Source organism: Felis catus, chromosome C1 (assembly GCF_018350175.1).
Source record: "Felis catus isolate Fca126 chromosome C1, F.catus_Fca126_mat1.0, whole genome shotgun sequence".
NCBI classification, from domain to species: domain Eukaryota; kingdom Metazoa; phylum Chordata; class Mammalia; order Carnivora; family Felidae; genus Felis; species Felis catus.
In genome coordinates, this window is record NC_058375.1 from 20108364 (window position 1) to 20126021 (window position 17658).

A 17658-nucleotide genomic window follows, 5' to 3' on the forward strand; every position below is an offset into this window, starting at 1 on the left:
GTCCAGAAATAAGCCACTGCCCTGGGGACTTTGGTCCTTTGAGGTCTGGGAGACCAAGAGGCTCAGTGGGTAGAATTGTGGGCTTTTGCATATGACAGACCAGGGTTTGGATTCCTGCTTGCCAGCATATGAGTTTGTGACTTTGCACAAGTTACTTAAACCTTTCTTTTCTTTCTTTAAAAAAAAATTTTTTTTTAATGTTTATTTATTTTTGAGAGAGAGAGACACAGCACGAGCAGGGTAAGGGCAGAGAGAGAGCGAGACACAGGATCCAAAGCAGGCTCCAGGCTCTGAGCTGTCAGCACAGAGCCCGACGTGGGGCTCGAACCCACCCACGAACTGCAAGATCATGACCTGAGCCTGAAGTCAGACGCTCAACCAGCTGAGCCCCTTAAATCTTTCTTTTTGTTTTTTACTGAAATATAATGGGCTTACAAAAAAGTGTACAAATCCTAAGTGTTCTGTTGAGTGTTCACAAACTGAACACACACATGTAATCAGCACCCTGATCAAGAAACAGTATATGAGCAGTGTCCCAGGAGCTCCCCCTTGCCTTTCTGGTCAGTGTCACCCCTCCAGAGGTGACCATGATCTTGACTGCTACCATATTAGATTACTTTTAGTTGTTTTTGAACATTTTGTGTTCTTACGTGTGTGGTTTCTTCACTTTACACATGTTTATGAGATTTATCCATAGTTCTTATGTGTGGTTGAGGATCGTTCATTCTTTGCTCTACAGAACTCCATACTACCTTTTGTTAATCTGTTCTATGTATGGGCATTTGGGTAGGTCCAGATTTTGGCTATTATGAGATTCTTGTTGTGAATATTCCTGTACATCTTTTGGTGCATATCAAATCTTGCACATTTCAGGGGGCCGGGTTGGCTCAGTCAGAGAATATGTGACTCTTGATCTCAGGGTCATGAGTTTGAGCCCCATGTTGGGTGTAGAGTTTACTTAAAAAAATTTTTTTATGGGGCGCCTGGGTGGCTCAGTCGGTTAAGTGTCCGACTTTGGCTCAGGTCATGATCTCACGGTTCATGAGTTCAAGCCCTGCATTGGGCTCTGTGCTGACAGCTCGGAGCCTGGAGCCTGCTTCAGATTCTGTGTCTCCCTCTCTCTCTAGCCCTTCCTCCCTCGAGCTCTGTCTCTCTTTCTCTCTCTCAAAAATAAACTTTAAAATAATTTTTTTAAAGAATTTTTTTTTAATCATGCACATTTCTGTTGGGGAGATACCTAGGAGTGGGCTTGCTGGGGGTGCATATGTTGAACTTTGGTGGTTAGTGTTAAATAGTTTTTCAGAGTGGTTATATGAGATTTCTAGTTGCCTTACATTTTTAGCGACACTTGATTTTTTTTAAATTTTTTTTTTTTGACGTTTATTTATTTTTGGGACAGAGAGAGACAGAGCATGAATGGGGGAGGGGCAGAGAGAGAGGGAGACACAGCATCAGAAACAGGCCCCAGGCTCTGAGCCATCAGCCCAGAGCCCGACGCGGGGCTCGAACTCACGGACCGCGAGATCGTGACCTGGCTGAAGTCGGACGCTCAACCGACTGCGCCACCCAGGCGCCCCAACACTTGATTTTTAAAATTGTTTTCATCTTAGCCATTCTGGTACATGTGTGGTGGTAACATTTTATGGTTTTATTTGCATTTCATTGAAGACTAATGAGCATGAATACCTTTTCATGTGTTTATTAGCCATTGGACAGCTTCTTTTATGAAATACCTGTTTGAATCTTTTGTCCACATTTGAATTGAGATGTCTGAACTTTTTCTTACTGACGTATAGGGATTCTTCATATGTTCTGGTTACAAATGCTTTGTTCTTGTTCAAATCTTCTACTCTGAAGGTCACCTTTTCATTTTTTTTTTAAGACTTTTTTTTTTTAAGGTTTATTTATTTTGAGAGAGAGGGACACAGTGCATGACAGGGGAAGGGGCAAAGAGCGAGAGAGACACAGAATCCGAAACAGGCTCTAGGCTCTGAGCTGTCAGCACAGAGCCCGATGCAGGGCTTGAACTCACAGTGAGATCATGACCTGAGCCAAAGTCGGAGCCCAACTGACCGAGCTACACAGGCGCCCCTCATATTTTTAATTGTATCTTTAGATGAACACAAGTTATTATTATTTTTGTTAAGTAATTGCTATGTCCAACATGGGGCCAAACTCATGACCCGGAGATCAAGAGTTGCACGTGCTACCAACTGAGCCAACCAGGTGCCCCAAATAGAAGTTCTTAATTTTGGGGGCACCTGCGTAGCTCAGTCAGATACGCGTTCGACTCTTCATTCCAGCTCGGGTCATGATCTCACAGCTTGTGAGATTGTGCCCCATGTTGGGCTCTGTGCTGACAGCATGGAGCCTGCTTGGGATTCTCTCCCTCTCTCTCTGCTCCTCCCCCAGCTCGCACTCTCTTTCAAATATACTTAAAGAAAAAGAAGTTCTTAATTTTGATGTGATGCAGTTATACCAAATTGCTCTTTTATGATTTGCCCCTTTGGGTCTTAAGAAATCTTTGTCTGGGGCGCCAGGGTGGCGCAGTCGGTTAAGCGTCCGACTTCAGCCAGGTCACGATCTCGCGGTCTGTGAGTTAGAGCCCCGCGTCGGGCTCTGGGCTGATGGCTCAGAGCCTGGAGCCTGCCTCCGATTCTGTGTCTCCCTCTCTCTCTGCCCCTCCCCCATTCATGCTCTGTCTCTCTCTGTCCCAAAAATAAATAAACGTTGAAAAAAAAAAAAAATCTTCGTTTGCTCCACAGTCATGTCTCCTATTTTTTTTTTTTTTTTTTTTTTTTTAAATCCCAGGCTTTTGCATTTAGAGCTACAATCTGAAATAGAATTTGGGTTTGGTGGGAGGCAGGATACAGATACTTTTCCCCCCATTTGTTTACCCAGTGGACTCAGCACTGTTTATTGGGGGCCCATTTTCTTTCACACCACTTCAGTGTTACCCTTGTCGTAAACCACTTGGTCTTTTACATGCCAGGTCTGTTTCTGGATTCTCTTTTCTGTTCCATTGATCGGCATTTCTACCCTCGAATCCAAACCAGACCTTCTTAATCATTAGCTTTTTATCATTAGTCTTGATCTCTAGTCATAGGAGTCCTTAGCTTTGTCCTTCAGGAATGCGTTGGCTGTCTTTGGCCCTTTGCATTTCCATATGAATTTTATAACGAGTTTGTCAATTTCAACCCCCCCCCCCAAAAAAAAACCATACTGAGATTTTTGATTGGGATTATGTTGATCTACAGATTGATTTAGGGAGAATAAATCCTTTTCTAAAATTGTGTCTTTTAATCCATGAATGCAATATCTCTGCATTTCTTTTCCTCTTAAAATTTTTATTATGAAAAACTTCAAACATCCAGAAAAGTGTGAAATACAATGAGTTTCTTTCTTTTAAGTTTATTTATTTATTTTGAGAGCGAATGCGCACACACCAGCGGAGGATGGGCAGAGAAGAAGAGACAGAATCCCAACTAGGCTCTGTGCCATCAGCGCAGAGCGAGATGCAGGCCCCAGATTCACAAACTGTGAGATCATGACCTGAGCTGAGACCAAGAGTCAGACGCTTAACCGACTATGCCACCCAGGCGCCCCAGTATAATTAATTTATGCATGTTCATCATCTAGATTTAATAGTTGTTATTAGTGTATCTTATTTGTGTCATATATATTTGTAGTTCTTTTTTTTTTTAAGATTTTATTTTTAAGTAATCTCTGCATCCAACATGGGTCTCGAACTCACAAGCCCGAGATCCAGAGTTGCATGCTCTTCCGACTGAGCCAGCCAGGCGCCCCTATATTTACAATTCTTTTTTTTTGTATATATTTATTTATTTTTGAGAGAGACAGAGTGCAAGCAGGGGAGAGGCAGAGAGAGGGAGACACAGAATCCAAAGCAGGCTCCAGGCTCCGAGCTGTCAGCATGGAGCCCGAGGTGGGGCTCCAACTCACGAACTGTGAGATCATGACCCGAGCCGACATCGGACGCTTAACTGACTGAGCCAGCCAGGTGCCCCTGTACTTACAATTCTTATGAAGCCATTTCATAGTAAATTGTAGCTATCATAGACACTGTATCCATAAATACTTCGACTTGTGTCTTCAGAATCTAAAGACAACCTCCTGCATAACCCTAATTTCGTTATTATAGCTAGGAAAATTAATAGTTCCCAAATTTCTAATCTATAGGCCTTTTTCACCACTCTCCCACCAAATTCAAGACAGAATCCGGTCTAGAATCATGCGTTGCATGTGTTCACATCTCTTCATTTAGAACAATCTCCCTCTCTTTGTAAGTGACGTGGATTTTTTTTTTTAATTTTTTTTTTTAACGTTTATTTATTTTTGAGACAGAGAGAGGCAGAGCATGAACGGGGGAGGGTCAGAGAGAGAGGGAGACACAGAATCCAAAGCAGGCTCCAGGCTCTGAGCTGTCAGCATAGAGCCCGATGCGGGGCTCGAACTCACAGACCGCGAGATCATGACCTGAGCCGAAGTCGGCCGCTTAACCGACTGAGCCACCCAGGCGCCCCTGTAAGTGACGTGGATTTTGTTAGACATCAGGATCAGTGGTGTTGTAGGTGCCCCACATTCTGGATCTGATTGTTTTCTCATAGTGTTGTTTACTTTGTCTTCCATCCCCTTTACCTCCTAGAAACTGGAACTTAGGTCTAGGCTTGACAAGATAAGCCTCCCCCAGTCTTCCCAGAGTCGCCTTCTCAAAGTTGTGTAAGACCAGCAGTGTGTGAGCACGTGGGTAATGCTTTAGCACAGGGCTTGGCACACAGCAAATTTCGGTAGGTAGCAGCTCTTAATATCTGTCCCCTCCTTGGGCCCGCCAATGGCTTGTTCCCAGGAAACAGTTTCCCTAAGGCTTCTCTTGTCCGTGCCAGGCAGCAGTGGCTTCCACCCAGCTGGGGCTTCTGGTTCTGGGCTTGGACATTCCCCATCTTTCTGTCCTCCCACCCCCAGATAACACAGGCAGTTCCACGTACCGACCACCCCCTCGGACCCGGGAGGTGATGATCAACGGGCAGATGGTCAAGTTGAAGTACTGCTTCACCTGCAAGATGTTTCGGCCACCCCGGACCTCACACTGCAGTGTCTGCGACAACTGTGTGGGTAAGTGGGAGGCAGCAGGGAGTGGTGCAGGGAGCCCTGAAGACAGAGGAGTCACTCATGGGGGCGGGGGTGTGTCTGAAATAGCCAGAGCTGGGCAGGAAGTCACCCAAATTTGCTCTGATTGAGGAAGGGCTGTGGGGAGAGGCTCAGAGTGTGACCAGTGGTATCTTGGCCTCAGCCCAGGATTGGTAGATTCCTTTCCCCCAGCTCTGAAGTATGGGGGAGATACAGAGAGACCCTGGACCCTTCTCCCAGGCCTCAGCCTGGTCCTCAGTAGGTCCAAGTTTCTAGGAACCAGAGACTAGAGCAATAACATTCTAGATACTTTGGGGCCAGAAAGAGAGTGATTTACCATCCAGCAGCCCAGAGCCAGCTATACTGAATGAGTTTGATCTGATTCCCAGGGTTTGGGAGGGACAAGAATCTGAGAACAGAGGAGTTCAAGCCAGTCAGGTAGAGAGGATGTAGCCAGGATTGGAAGCTAAGCTCCAGGCCCACACCTGCGGTGGTTGCTGGGGAACCAGAGGCTGTTTTGTCTCCTCTTCTTGCTCTCCAGAGGCCGGGCAGCTCTGATGGGGACCGAGGGTGTGCCCCTGGAAGGGTGTCATAAGGGAAATGCTATGTAAGAGGATCCAGGTGAGCTGAGCCATGGTGACTGAGCATGGTCCCCAGGGCAGTGAGCTCATCATGCTAGCTCAGCACTCCCTGAGAGAACAGTAGGGAACACCCCATGACAGCAGGCAGCTGAGTGGGTGACTCAGTGGGCGTTATTCTTCCCTGAGAATCCGCAAAGGGTGCTGGCCATGGTAGGAGGCCTGCAGTGGGCTTGTGATCCACATTCCCACAGAGGACTTTCATTACCAGTCTGGGTGTGACACCAGCCCCCCCCCCGCCCCCACCCACCGCCCTGGGGTGCTAGTGTGAGCTCAGCCCTCTGGCCAGGCCTTACATGCCAGCTCTCCACAAGTTACAGAGCGGCCCCACCCCTCCCTGAGCCTCTAGTTCTGGAGCAGGGAATGGGGAGCATTGTTTGTCGCAGGTGGCCAGGGTCGTAGGCCAGGCGACAAGTACTTTTTGTGCATCTTCGTACCACGCACAGCTGGACGTGGGACTCAGCTCGGTGTGAGGCCAACACCGGCCCCCTCGTGGAGTTTACAATCCAGCAGGGGTAACTGGCCGGTCCGCTAATTATTAATAAGTATGTAAACACACATGGGCAAAGAGCCGCAGAAGATAAGTAGCATCGGGTAACAGAGGGCCCTCACCTTGTCTGGGATCAGAGGAGGCTTTCTTAAGGAAGTGGCTTTGCAGCTGAGATATGAAGGAGGAATTGCCCTTAACCAGGTGAAGAGACAGAGAAGAATGTGTGAGGCAGTGGGAAGCTTGCAGAAAGGCCCAGAAGCAGGGAGTGTGTGAGGAGCTGCGAATCGGCTGAATGGGCCGGTACAGAGAGAGTGTGGGGGAAGAAAGCCCCAGCTGTGGCGTGAGGCCTCCAAACACCTGTGCTGGTTGCAGCCCAGGCACACTAACCTGTTCCCCTCCCCCCCCCCCCCCGCCGGGCCCTTTTCCAGAACGGTTTGACCATCACTGCCCCTGGGTGGGCAACTGTGTGGGGAGACGGAACTACCGCTTCTTCTACGCGTTTATTCTCTCCCTCTCGTTCCTGACGGCCTTCATCTTCGCCTGTGTGGTCACCCACCTGACGCTGCGTGAGTTGGGAGTGGGGGCAGGGGTGTGCAGGAGGGGTGGGCCGGCAAGCTCTGCCCAGTCAAGGGGCTGTGGTCACTGTCCATCTGAGCTGTGCCCTGTCCTGTTTTCTCCTCCCCAGGCTCTCAGGGAAGCAACTTCCTCTCCACTCTGAAGGAGACACCAGCGAGATATCCTTTGTCAGCCAATAGATGCCCTGGTGGGAACGAGGCCCCTTCGCTGGGGTGGATCCCCACACCTCATCCTGTAATCCGGGGGGGAATGGTGTAGCGCTAATGTTTGTCCTCTAGAATAATCTGATATACCAGCTGCTTCTGTTTCCTCCTCGGCTAGAGCTGATCCTAAACAGTCTGATCAAAGGGCTGGGGTGGCCAAGAAGTCTCAGGAGCCACAGTCCCTGTCTTCCCTTAAGACACCAAGCAACCAGGACGGGGTTCTTGTGCGGGGTTCTTGGTGCCTGGCAACTTCAGTTCCCCCTACTGTCCATCACCCGTCCTGCTCTTGAATGGGCTCCCGAACCCTTCTTAGGGCTCAGGAGGTAATCCTGTCGAGAAGTGGTGACTGGACCGCAGGAAGGTTACAAACCCATCTCCTTTCTGGGGAAATCGCTCACGGAAGGATAGGTGAGAGGGGCTGGGCATGGCAGGCCTCCAGGGGCCGGGGAGGCCCCCAGCCCTGTCCCGGTGTGGGTCCTTGACCACCCTGCTCACTGTGCTGGAGTTGGTGATCTGCTTCTTCTCCATCTGGTCCATCCTGGGCCTCTCAGGGTTTCATACTTACCTCGTCGCCTCCAACCTGACAACTAACGAAGACGTGAGTAAGGCTGGAGCAACCTCCATTCACTGGGCAGGAGGCGGGGCCCTGGGTAGGAGGCGGGGCTCTAGGCAGGAGGCGGGGCCCTAGGCAGGAGGCGGGGCCCTAGGCAGGAGGCGGGGCCCTAAGGTAGGAGGCTGGGCGGAGGGGCTGGGCGGAGGGGGCCTGCAGCGGCCGCAGAGCAGCCTGACTCGCCTGACTCGGGCTGCTGGGGTAACACGGGTGGGGACAGAGGGTGGCCAGACATTGCCTTCCAGTGCTCCTGGCTTGGCCCTGGGAGATCCAGTACAGGGTCTTCTAAGGCCCCCACGTGCCTTGGCCCCTCAGCGCAGGCTTTCTCGCTAACCCAGAGGCAGTGCTCCACCGTAACAGTCCTTACGTTTGGCCCTCGTGTTACGGTCTCCAGAGTTCTTTCAGCTCCCATCATCTCTTTGGGTCCTTTTGCCAACTCTGAGGCAGAAGGAACAGGGATGCTTTTTCTCCTGTTTGATGGCTGAGTGACTTGCCCCAAGGTCACACGGCCGGAAAGGGACAGAGTCAGGGTTGTGGCCAAAAGCCCTGGCTACCCTTGCCCCACCACACTGCACTTACAGGCAAAGAGATGTGACTATTCTCAGGGTGCCCCTGGGGTTCCCTTGGGCATCCTTATTGAGGGAGACAGCGAGGATAGGACTATGGGGCTATGTCAACCCTCCCTACCTGCTGCCTTTCAGACCCCCACCAGCAAGCATTGTTTGAGCGCCCACTGTGTGCTCAGCCCCGGGCCCGACCTGACCTCCCCTTCTTTTCTCCCAAATGATAAAAAAGCAAATGACAGCATCTGTGCCAGGGCCACCATCAGATACTGCTCAGAGGCCCATGACCAACAGAAAATACATCTCTTGACCTCAGCCTCTCATTCTGGGAAACAGAACTTAACACTCATGATAGGGTTTCATGTGCTGAATGATTGGTACAGAGCAGAAATGACATCAGCCAGCATCTCCCAAGGCGGTTTTGTGGGTGCTGGTTCTTCAAGATGTTACTAGGGGTTAAGCAAAAAGATGTGTTATAGCCAAATGAGTTTGGGAAACTCTGGGTTAAAGTCAAGCAAGTATCCTTCGTTGCTAAACTCCTCAGTGCCTTTGATAGCTGGCCTCACAAATCTAGAGATGGCAAGATTTCCTCTCCAACGATGCTATCACAGTTCCCTGTTTTTCAAATGAGGACTGAGATTCAGGGAAGTGCTCTGTCCAGGGTCATGCAGTGTGTCGGGGGCAGGGCCAGGGCTCATAGCCAGGTCAGCCTGAGCTCTGTCCCCTTATACTACCTTCCCTTAGAGGTGGCTGGCCGGAGAAGGGAGGATGCACCCAAGAAGTTTCCTTTGGAGGCTTCTCTTTGGCTGTGTGCTGCTCTCTGTCCTGATTAGGGCTTCCTCCTCTCGGCTAGGTGCCCCCGACATCCAGCAGTCCCCCACACTCACTGAATAGCTTGGGTTAAAGACATGTCCCCTCCAATAGTCTACCCAGAATTGGAAAAACTCTCACCAGTTTTTCCCAGCCTCTAGACCTCCCTCCTAGAAAATCGAAGTAAAAGGAGGTACCTGACTCAGACCTCCTTCCTGCTGGCAGATCAAAGGCTCGTGGTCCAGCAAGAGGGGCGGTGAGGCCTCCGTCAATCCCTACAGCCATAAAAGTGTTATCACCAACTGCTGTGCTGTGCTCTGCGGCCCCCTACCTCCCAGGTAAGCCAGGGGTGAGCATGGGGAGAGGTCACAGGGCCTGGCCCGGCCAGTGGGGGGGATAGCCCTGCGAGTCCACACCTCTCAAAGAGGTTCTGGAAGCAGCAGACCTCTCTTCACACCACAGAAGCCCTCTGTCCACCATCCCCTGCAGGGTGCACTCAAGGCATCTATCACAAAAGAATTCTGTGTAATTTTTTTTTTTTTTTTTTTTTTTTGAGAGAGAGTGACAGAGCATGAGCAGGGGAGGAGCAGAGAGAGAGGGAGACACAGAATCCGAAACAGGCTCCAGGCTCTGAGCTGTCAGCACAGAGCCCGACACGGGGCTCGAACTCACAAACCGTGAGATCATGACCCGAGCCGAAGTCGGACGTTTAACTCACTGAGCCACCCAGGCGCCCCGAATTCTGTGTAATTTTTAATCACATATGCTCATTGTAGAAAAACATAGAGTACAAAATCTTAAAAAGAAGAGTACTAACTATCACATGTAATCTTATTCCCCAGTGATCACCACAATTAATGTTTTGGCCACTCTTGGGCAACATTTCCCTTCCGGTGCTGGTGGCTGGACCGGGCGGGGTCTCCATCCTCCCTCCTGGTGGCGCCCTGAGGGTTCAGCCCTGCTGGGAAGTGCCCTTGTCTTCACACCAGGGGGCACCCGAGTGCCAGAACAGGAGCTCCACTGCAGTGGGCACTGCGGGACCCAGACCTTCCTCCCGCACTGTCCCCGACTTCTCCTGCCTCGTATGAGTGTCATCCTTGCAGTGGGGGTGGGGGTAGGTCACAGTGGGAATCGCACTGTTTCCAAATGCTCTTCCGTCCTGCTTTTCCCCTCACCCACAGCCTGGCTTTGTGGCAGCCAGACCGAAAAATGGGCCGGTTTGAATTCACAGTGCCTCAATCCGGTGGTCCAAAACCAGGTGTCCAGGGTGCAGAGAGGGCCCTTCTGGTTCCCCTGCTCTGGAAGGGAAGGGTCTTGAGCCCCCAGCTGGAGATCAGCTCCCCTTTCTGAGGCTTTCTAGGGCTGCATCTTTTCTTGGCTGGAAAATGGACTCTGCCATCCAGCCCCAGGCCTGGACCGCTGGTGTTGGGCAGGGCCCTCACGTCCCCCCTTGTGTTTTGGAAGCCTCATCGACCGGAGGGGATTTGTGCAGTCAGACGCCGTGTTGCCCTCGCCCATCAGAAGCGATGAGCCAGCCTGCGGAGCCAAGCCTGACGCCAGCATGGTAGGAGGCCACCCCTGAACTGGGCTCGGTACTTGCCACCTGCTGGCTTGTCCACCCCTCCGCACTCACCTGCCGCCCTCCACACCTGCCGGGACCCTCCCCATTCCATCCAAGGGAAGCAGAGCCGCCAAAAGACTCTCTTCGTATTTATTTCCCACCCTGCGTGGCTTGCCCCGCACTTCCGTGGCTGTACCCTCTGCTCCCCAAACCCAGGTTCCCACAGCCTTGGGCCCTAGATCCCTGCAGCTGATCAGCGGCAGGAGTGACAGGAGAGAGAGAGGCCAGGGCCCCTGAGGCCGCGAGGGGACCATGCCGAGTCTCTGTGCCGGGGCGAGCCCTGTGTGAATGAGGGTGCGGACTGCGTGCGATACCTCCCAGGTGGAGGGGCCGGTGGGCTCTGCTCAGCTGGGGTCCTGGGGGTGAAGTGGGACCTAAGAGCATTCGGCTCTGGACAGCGGGCTGTGGGAGAGGATGCCTCCGTGGGCTGTTGTGGTTTGTGGGCTCCTTCATTCTTTTTGTGATGACCATTGTTCTTTCTTCCGTTGGTGTTTTTTCGTATGGCGTCGGCCAATAGGATGGAGCTGGGGTTCTAGATGGATAGGGCAGAGTTGGGGGTGGTGGGAGACAGCCTGTGTCAGAGAAGGCTGAACCAGCCAGCGAGGCACCCAAGACCTCGGCTCCTGCGTGATTCCTGGGCAGCACGCTAGGAAGTGGGGGCCTTGCCTGCTCTCTACCCATGGAGGGTTCTCTAAGGGATCCCAGTCTGACCTCCCCGCCTCCCCACCTCTCTCCCAAGTCAGTTCTTGGGCTGGGTGGGTTATCCCCTTGCTGGCAATACTTGAAACGGGTTTATTAATGCTGGGTATTTTGCACAATTTTATAGACCTCTTTTCTACGTAGCATTTTTTAAGTGGAAGAAAAAACAGTCGGCCACATTGCTATCTGTGTAGTGCCAGGTTAAAGATTAGCAGAAAGCAAGTTGGGTTTCATAAATTTATAAGAGAACGTCTGGCTGTGAGTGAGTGTGTGTGCGTGTGTTCGCGTGTGCCCTTGTATGAATGCGGCTGGCTCCCGCTTCCCTACATCCCCTGGGCTGCCCCTCTCCCCGCCGTCCCCCTCGGGTGTCAGCTGGCAGCAGCAAGGAGCGGCCTGAGCCAAGGCAACAGGGAGCCTGTGCAGTGATCGCAAGAGACCTCTGGGTTCCCCGCTGCAGCTCAGCCCCCCCCCTCCTGTCTTCCCTTCCTCCTCGGACATCAGGAAGCCTGGGACCTGCCCAGACTGGCTGAGGCTGGGCGTGGTGGATGGGGTAATGGCTGTGGGGAGCGGCTGCCACTCTACAAGCCGCACACCCTCCTCCCGGCTCTGAGTATGGGACCCGGTGCCAGCGGCCAGAGGACAGGGACTCTCTGCCAGCTGGAGGACTCCATCCAGAGAAAAGGGAGGAAGGAGCAGGGGGGGCCGAGAAGCGAGTGAAGGTTGGCCTACGTCTGGGCCCCAAAGTCAAAGGATGTCTCTTCTCTGCGGGGAACTGTAGTTTCTTGTCAAAGTAGATAGGAGATTGTTCTGTCTCCCTCCTTGGCCCTTCAAGTGGGCTGAAGCCCTTGGAAAGTGACCTAGGAAGTCCTCGCCTCTTGCCCTTCCTTGCTGCAGAAGCTAGTGGGTCACAGGCAGCTGAGAACTGGCAGCTGCAGAGGGTCCCCCCTGGGAGAAACAGCCTCGCCCCAGCGCCAGGACCCCGGGCCATGCTGCAGTGGCACTGGGAAGTGGGGAGGGGGCTGGCTAGAGGAGGGGAAGCCCCCTGCCTTTTATTTAAGCCAGTGTTCTTTGTTCCTGCTTGTAATAAAATTTTCGTTTTTAAGAGTTGATTTGCTTTGGTTTGGTTTTTGTTTGCTCTTTCTTTGCTGAGGCTCCGACTGGCAGCCCTCTGTTCTTTCAGCCAAACTTGGTCTTTCCTGGGGAGACAGAAGGCAGGAAGGCCAGTGATGTGGCTAAGGGTCTCCTCTCCTGGCCGAGTCTGTCCGCTGGAGACTGAGCAAGGTGGCCCCCATAGGCATGTAAGAAGAGGCCATCCTGTCCCCTTTTGTCCCCTCTACTTTCCCCTGCCTCCGGGATTTGGAGACCCCCAGGTTCTTTTTCCTTGCTGCCTTTTCACTCTGACCCCCAGTGACCGCTCAGCTAAGAAAATGTTTACGAGACCCTAGATTCCAATCTGCGAGCCGGAGCCTCCCTGGCCCCCAGCCCCGCCTTGAGCAGCAGGGCCCAGCCAGACGACTCGTAACCCTGGCCCACCTCTCTGGTATCTCCCCCAGGAGGACACCTGTCAGGATTTTGCCATCTCCTGCACAGCCTGAGGGGAGCTAACAGGCCTCTTTGCAGAGGGTTAGCTGGTAAGACCGTGTCTCCCCTGTCGGCCAGCACCGCCTAGTCCCCTCACACGCCATCTCATCCCCATCGCATGCCTTGCCAACCCCATGGAGCCCATTCATCTGTCTGGTGTGTGGTGTGGTGTGTGTGCTGGCGGTGGTAGGGCCCCCAGGGCTCCCCCCTCCCCCCCCAAGCAGAAGGACGGGGGGCATGAAGGCAGGGCTGAGGGCCCAGCCCTGCTCTGGACTGAGGAAGCAGCTCCCACTGGAGCAGGAGGTGAAGGGTGAGGTTGGGGAGGGGCGGCGGACCTGCTCGGAGATGCTTGGGCCTGTTCTGGGGTGTCCTGGTGTGCAGGAGCCCTCAGTCACGAACACCTGTGTCCTGCTTTCTGTCCCCGCTGAGCTTCCCCTGCCCGTGTCTCTGCTGCGTCGTTGCCTGCTGCCCCAGCCGGGGAAGAGGCAGGTGCCGGGAGAGCAGGCGGCACCCCCGCAGGCCTCCTGTCTCCTCCCGGGTCCGCTAACCCTCTCTCTTCTCCTTCTTTGCTGTCCTGCGGGGATCTCCAGTGTGTGCGGGGGCTTAAGGACCTCCTGAGGACTGCTGCTCTCTGCCTCTCCAGGAGCGGCCTGAGGGGAGCCCGGCACCCGGCACCTCCACCTGCCTAACCTGTGGCCCACCTGCCACCGTCCGTGCCTACAGGGTCTGCCCCCAAGCCCGCCCCGCCCTTGTGCTCTCCAGAGCCCCCCACAGGGGGCGGGGGCTGGCCTTTCTGCCCCCACCCCCACTCCACGCCAGAGTGTAGAAAGCCATACCACAGCTGTCAGCACGGTGATACAATACGACGCTGAAACTCACCCCGTCTCCACTCCCCTTCCCCTTCCCCTTCCCCTTCCCCTTCCCCAGATTTGTAAGGTGTCGAGACTCTTCAGGAATCTTGCCTTACAGCCTGCCCCCTCCCAGAGTCAGGCAGAGCCACAGTGGGGCTGAGCAGGTTCCTTCGGGAGCCTCTGGGGTGTTGGTGGTTGATGACGCTGCCGAACAAGTTTGGTGACTGTTCTAAGCACAACCGGTTTGACACTGTTCCCACGGCCCCCTCCGTCCCCACTACCCCAAGTAGGCGCGATGCCAGGAGGATGCTTGTACCCTTTGCTCCGGGCACTGAGGGACCGGGCTGGCTCCACAGCCCGGCGTTCTTCAGAGGAGCTAATGGAAACTGGGCCGGGCCTAGGAAGTCTGCTGAGCCCACGGCTGGGGGCTGCTTGTTTGCTGTCTGTACCTTTTTTAACCAAATAAAGGTTTCCCTCTTCTTGCCATATCCTTGGCTGTCTGGTGCCACCTTTCCTTCGGGGTCCAGGCGTGAGGCCTGTGATGAGTGTGCAGAACATCTGGCTCGCCCCCACTGCCGGTTCTGTTCCAGTCGGTCAGTGCCCTTCCGGAGATTTAAAAAAGGCACAGCGAAGCCAGAAGTGACACGGGAGGAGTGGCCAATGTCCTCTTCACTCTGCCCTTCTAGAACTGGTCTCAGTGCCAGAGGCCTCCAAGCCTTAGGTGACCTCAGCTCTGAGAAGTCCCAACCCAAGCGGGGACTGTCACCCCCTGAACTGAGCCCAGCCCAGGGTAGCCATGTCAAGGAGCCTTCCCTCTCCCCAACAGCTGGCCCGCGTTGAGAGGCACACACAGTATGCTAAGAGCTAAAAGAAATAATGACAGCAGCCATTTAGCAAGGGCTAGCCAAGTGCCAGGCCCGTTTTCTCACCTAAAGCTATGAGAGAGGTGATGTCAGCCTTTTTACAGAGGAGGGAACTGAGGCTCAAGGAAGGCACAGCAGTTGCCAAGGTTCTCCCGAAGCTGATAAAGCAGCAAATCTAGGATTTGGACCCCATCTCTGCCCCAGCCCCTGACCCTTCTGCACTACCCAAGGAACGAATAGGGCTGCTTGGGGAGGAGGGGATCTCAGAAGGAGAAACCCAATTACAAGATGTTACCCGTAGCCCTCAGAGATGATCTGTACGGGCCTTCCTGTACTGATGGGGAAACTGAGGCTCAGGGGCAGGAAGGGACCTGTCCGAGACCTTGTAACAGGTGGGATGCAGTCCCACAGCCTGACCTCATTCCATTCTTCCACAAACCCCACACTATGTCCTAGACTGGACTGGTCTAGGAGATGTGGGATACTCTAAACAACAGTGCCTGGAGGAGAAAAGGTCTCAGGACAGCTGAGTCACTTAAAACGAATCTAACATTTCCTCCCAAAGGCAACTAGTAGAGTGAGCTCTTGTCTGGATGACTGAACTCTTACTTACAACTAACCAGCGGGAGAGGTACCATAGCTTCCTCCAGTTACTTGTTTGATCATTCCAAGACTCAACAACATTTTGTGGGAAGTTCCTTCTGGAATCTAACCAGAGTCCCTCCTGCTGCATTTGGAGCCCTGTCCTCTGTTCTCAGTGGAGATGGACAGCAACCGGTTGCTGCCTTCTCTGTGCCACAACCCTTCGAAGCCCGTGATTACCAGCTAAGGGCTGGACCAGAGCCTTGAACCTGCTGGCAGGTTGGATGCTATATGGAAGGATGGGGAGGTAGCAGGCAAGATGAGGAATGCCCCCTGGGGCCGAGGCCCCAGCTCCTGTCCTGCTGACTCAGGAGGCTGACGGTGGAACTCAGTGCCCTGCCGGGGCCTGCCGCCTCCTGCCTGCCTCGGCTTCTGGACTTGGGAAACGGAGGCCTGGAGGCAAAGGGAGGTGTCTGAGACAGGAACTGAGTCAGGATCGACAGGCCAGAGCGGGCAGGAGGTGTTAGGCAGCCTGGCTCCCAGATTCACTCCTAAGCTTCAGCAGGGGAGGGGGAAGAGTGAAGAGGTTTCTCTTCCCTCTTCTCGTTCCTGGGTTTCTGGCTGGGCCGAAGGGCTGGAGCTTGTGGTGTGAACCACCACCAGGTCCCTTGGCTTGAGTGATAGGAAGGGAATGCTGCCTCCCTAGAGACAGAGCAACTCCAAAATGCCTAGGCCTGCCAGGCCGTGCCTTCCAGGTTTCTGGTGTTCTGGGATCTCCAGTTTCCTCCCTCCCCCTCCCAGGACTTGGGAAAGCCTGGGCTGGATGACTAGTGCGAAGGACGGTCCTAGAGAGCCTGAGGACAGTCCTAGAGAGCCTAGGGCCTGCTTAGGCCAGAGGAATGTCTGACGGGGAGGGAGGAGGCCTTGCTGAGGGAGCGCATTTGACCATTCACCTGTCTTCTCTCCCCCAGGGACACTCGGCTGAGGCTTGGTTTGAGACCCTTTCTCATGTCAGAACCCCCAGCTCCATGTTAGTGTTTTGAGTGTATGTGATTATAAGATTGGTTGGATTTTTTTCACATGGTAATAATGGTTACCATTCACTCTATTAAGTGCTTTCCATCAACTCATTTAATCCTCACGGCAAGCCCCATTTTACACTTACGAAGATGGAGACTTATAGAGGTTAAGTCACTTGGTCAAGGTCCTAACAGCTTCCAAAAATTGAGCCCAGGCAGTCTGATTCCAACGACACTAGGCTATTCTGTGTCTCGTAGAAAAATAATACATATCTATCATTGAAGAGAATAGGGAAATCAAAAGGAAATAAATCACTCAGAATACCACTACCTAAAGATATGCTCTATTAAACTAGTTATCTTAGTGCATTTCCTTTCCATCATTTTCTGTCTCGGGGATCCAATCTGAGCCGAGTCTTAGGGATGGCAAGCCTAAAATCCCTTCTGCTTCCTTGGAAAACGTGTAGCATCAGCCCAGGCATGTTCCTACTTTTTCTTCAAAGAGACAGGTCTCATCTTCGGGCCTCAGAGTTCTGGCCTAAGCCTGCCTCCAGGAGGGGAAGGTGGGTATTCGGGCACCAAGAGGAACTAGGGAGGAACAGGCCTATGAAATGGTCCTGGCTCAAAGATTAAGCTGGCTGGATCCCAATGAGGGGAGCCCCACCCCTGAGCCCCATCGGAGCTTTGGCTAGGGGTGGGGCAGGTAAGTAGGAACCCACCCTCACAGGCACAGCCAACACCTTTAGGTGAAACTCCTGGCTGAATAGAACAGCATCCCAGCAAACAGGGACAGAAGGTTGGCCAGAAAGAAGTCTCCCATCTCTGAGGCCTCTGCCAGGGGTCAGAGGGAGGGCCATAGTCAAACGGAAGGGACAGGGACATTTCTGAGAGGCAGGCTGGGGATTTCTACCCCCTAAAACAAAATGGTATGTGTCACCACCATCTTCTTTTTTCTCGGTCCTCTCTCCCCAGGTGCTAGCGTCCCCCCCCTGGGGAACCAAATTGGACTGAGCACCCAAGTGGCCTGCTTCCCAGCCTCTGACAGAGGGCAGGCTGAGTCAGTCAGGAGAGCTGGGCCCCCACCCTGTGTGAACCCCACTGATACATGATGGCAGGCGGCTTGGAGGGGGTAGGTGACCTGGCGTGGAGAGCCAGAGGGTAGGTCCTCAAACAAGTGGCAACAGGCCACCAAGTTGAAAGGGAAAATTGTGCTGTGATGGGGAAGGTGTCCAACAAACCTACCAGGTGATTAATTACAAAGGCTGGGCTGGAGCGTCAGGGGCCGCTCGTTAAACACCTCATTAAGTGGCACCCTGAAAGATGCCACCTGTGCATTCTGGGAACTCAGCGGGAACCCTGGGGGGCAGTGATGACCAGGGGATAGCGCCATCTCAGGCCGACTCT

General features: G+C 53.3%; 1 protein-coding gene across 5 annotated transcripts in view; it reads left to right on the forward strand.

The window, feature by feature from the left end:
• The window catches only part of ZDHHC18 (zinc finger DHHC-type palmitoyltransferase 18), a 32394-nt gene extending 15114 nt beyond the window's left edge, over positions 1 to 17280 (forward strand). Inside the window, exons 3-10 of one of the 5 annotated variants that reach the window (XM_045035360.1) lie at positions 4984 to 5133; positions 6705 to 6842; positions 6962 to 7010; positions 7551 to 7653; positions 9264 to 9376; positions 10503 to 10602; positions 12912 to 12989; positions 13530 to 14278. In XM_045035360.1, the coding sequence (XP_044891295.1) occupies positions 4984 to 5133; positions 6705 to 6842; positions 6962 to 7010; positions 7551 to 7653; positions 9264 to 9376; positions 10503 to 10602; positions 12912 to 12953 (695 nt within the window). In that variant the 3' untranslated portion in view covers positions 12954 to 12989; positions 13530 to 14278. The other 4 variants (XM_045035361.1, XM_045035359.1, XM_045035362.1 and 1 more) reach the window with 4 other exon arrangements.
• The last annotated feature ends 378 nt before the right edge of the window (positions 17281 to 17658 follow it).